The sequence below is a fragment of the Cryptotermes secundus genome, unplaced genomic scaffold (genome assembly GCF_002891405.2).
Source record: "Cryptotermes secundus unplaced genomic scaffold, Csec_1.0 scaffold26683, whole genome shotgun sequence".
Taxonomy (NCBI): Eukaryota; Metazoa; Arthropoda; class Insecta; order Blattodea; family Kalotermitidae; genus Cryptotermes; species Cryptotermes secundus.
The window spans coordinates 1-1,034 of NW_019732268.1; the positions used below are offsets into that span (position 1 = coordinate 1).

General features: G+C 39.3%; 1 protein-coding gene across 1 annotated transcript; it reads left to right on the forward strand.

The window, feature by feature from the left end:
• The first annotated feature begins 93 nt into the window (after positions 1-93).
• LOC111867556 (protein argonaute-2-like) lies at positions 94-600 on the forward strand. The gene has a single exon (XM_023857535.1). The coding sequence runs from the start codon at positions 94-96 to the stop codon at positions 598-600; it is 507 nt and encodes a 168-aa protein (XP_023713303.1).
• Positions 601-1,034: the final 434 nt, after the last annotated feature.

Genomic DNA, 1,034 nt, shown 5'->3' on the forward strand with positions numbered 1-1,034 from the left:
TTCCAACATTCTATTGAAAATCAACTCAAAACTGAACGGTATAAAACACACATTTGCTTCAGTATCAAACCGCCATGTTTATTTCGCCCAGTTATGATAGTAGGTGCTGATGTGACCCATCCATCGCCTGATCAGCTTAGCATTCCTTCAGTTGTTGCTGTAACTGCCAGCCGTGATCCAAAGGCTTTCAAGTACAACATCCAGATTAGGTTACAACCTCCGCAGGTAGAGATCATTGAAGACCTGGAAAATATCATGAGACAGCAGCTTCTGTTCTTTTATAGAAAGACGTCTGCTTGCAAACCAGAGAGGATAATATTTTTTCGAGATGGTGTAGGTGACGGACAGTTCGCACAGGTTTTGAACAGTGAGNCAGAAAATGAAATTGAAAAGATTGCATACTACTTATGTCATATGTTCTCACGTTGTACACGCAGTGTGTCCTATCCAGCACCTACATATTATGCACATCTTGCTGCTAAGAGGGCTCGTGTGTACCTGGAGGGAGAGAACATTAAGCTGTCTAATCTACAAAGTCAGCAACATATATGTGCTGTCTTGAAAGAAATTGTTTCAGACCATCCCATGTTTTTTATGTAAAACTTCAGCTGGCCTAAGGAAATCATGTGCAATAGTTCCAAGAGTCGTCAGTTCAAATGTTAGTAGCCACTACCAAGAAATGACTAGTAATGAAAGAATGAAAAACAGAAGACTTTGTGTGCCATAGTTTTGCTGTTCTGTAGTGTAAATCAGTGACGATGTAATAGTTATTTTTACTTATGAGTTATAAGCATTTAATAAATTCAGTTATCAATCCAAACCCCGTATCTAGTCGCTATAATATGACAATCTCTTTTAAGAGTTATGGTTCCAGTGTTTTGAAGTCTAGATTATCATGCGGTTGTGCAAATTGCTCTTGGAAATTGCCAGAACAGAAATTCTTGGTTTAGAGTCCTGCAAGACTCATGGCCATATTTTTCTGTTTCACAACTCGGGGAGACGTGCAGCCTAACTCTGAGTACTATACTGCTATC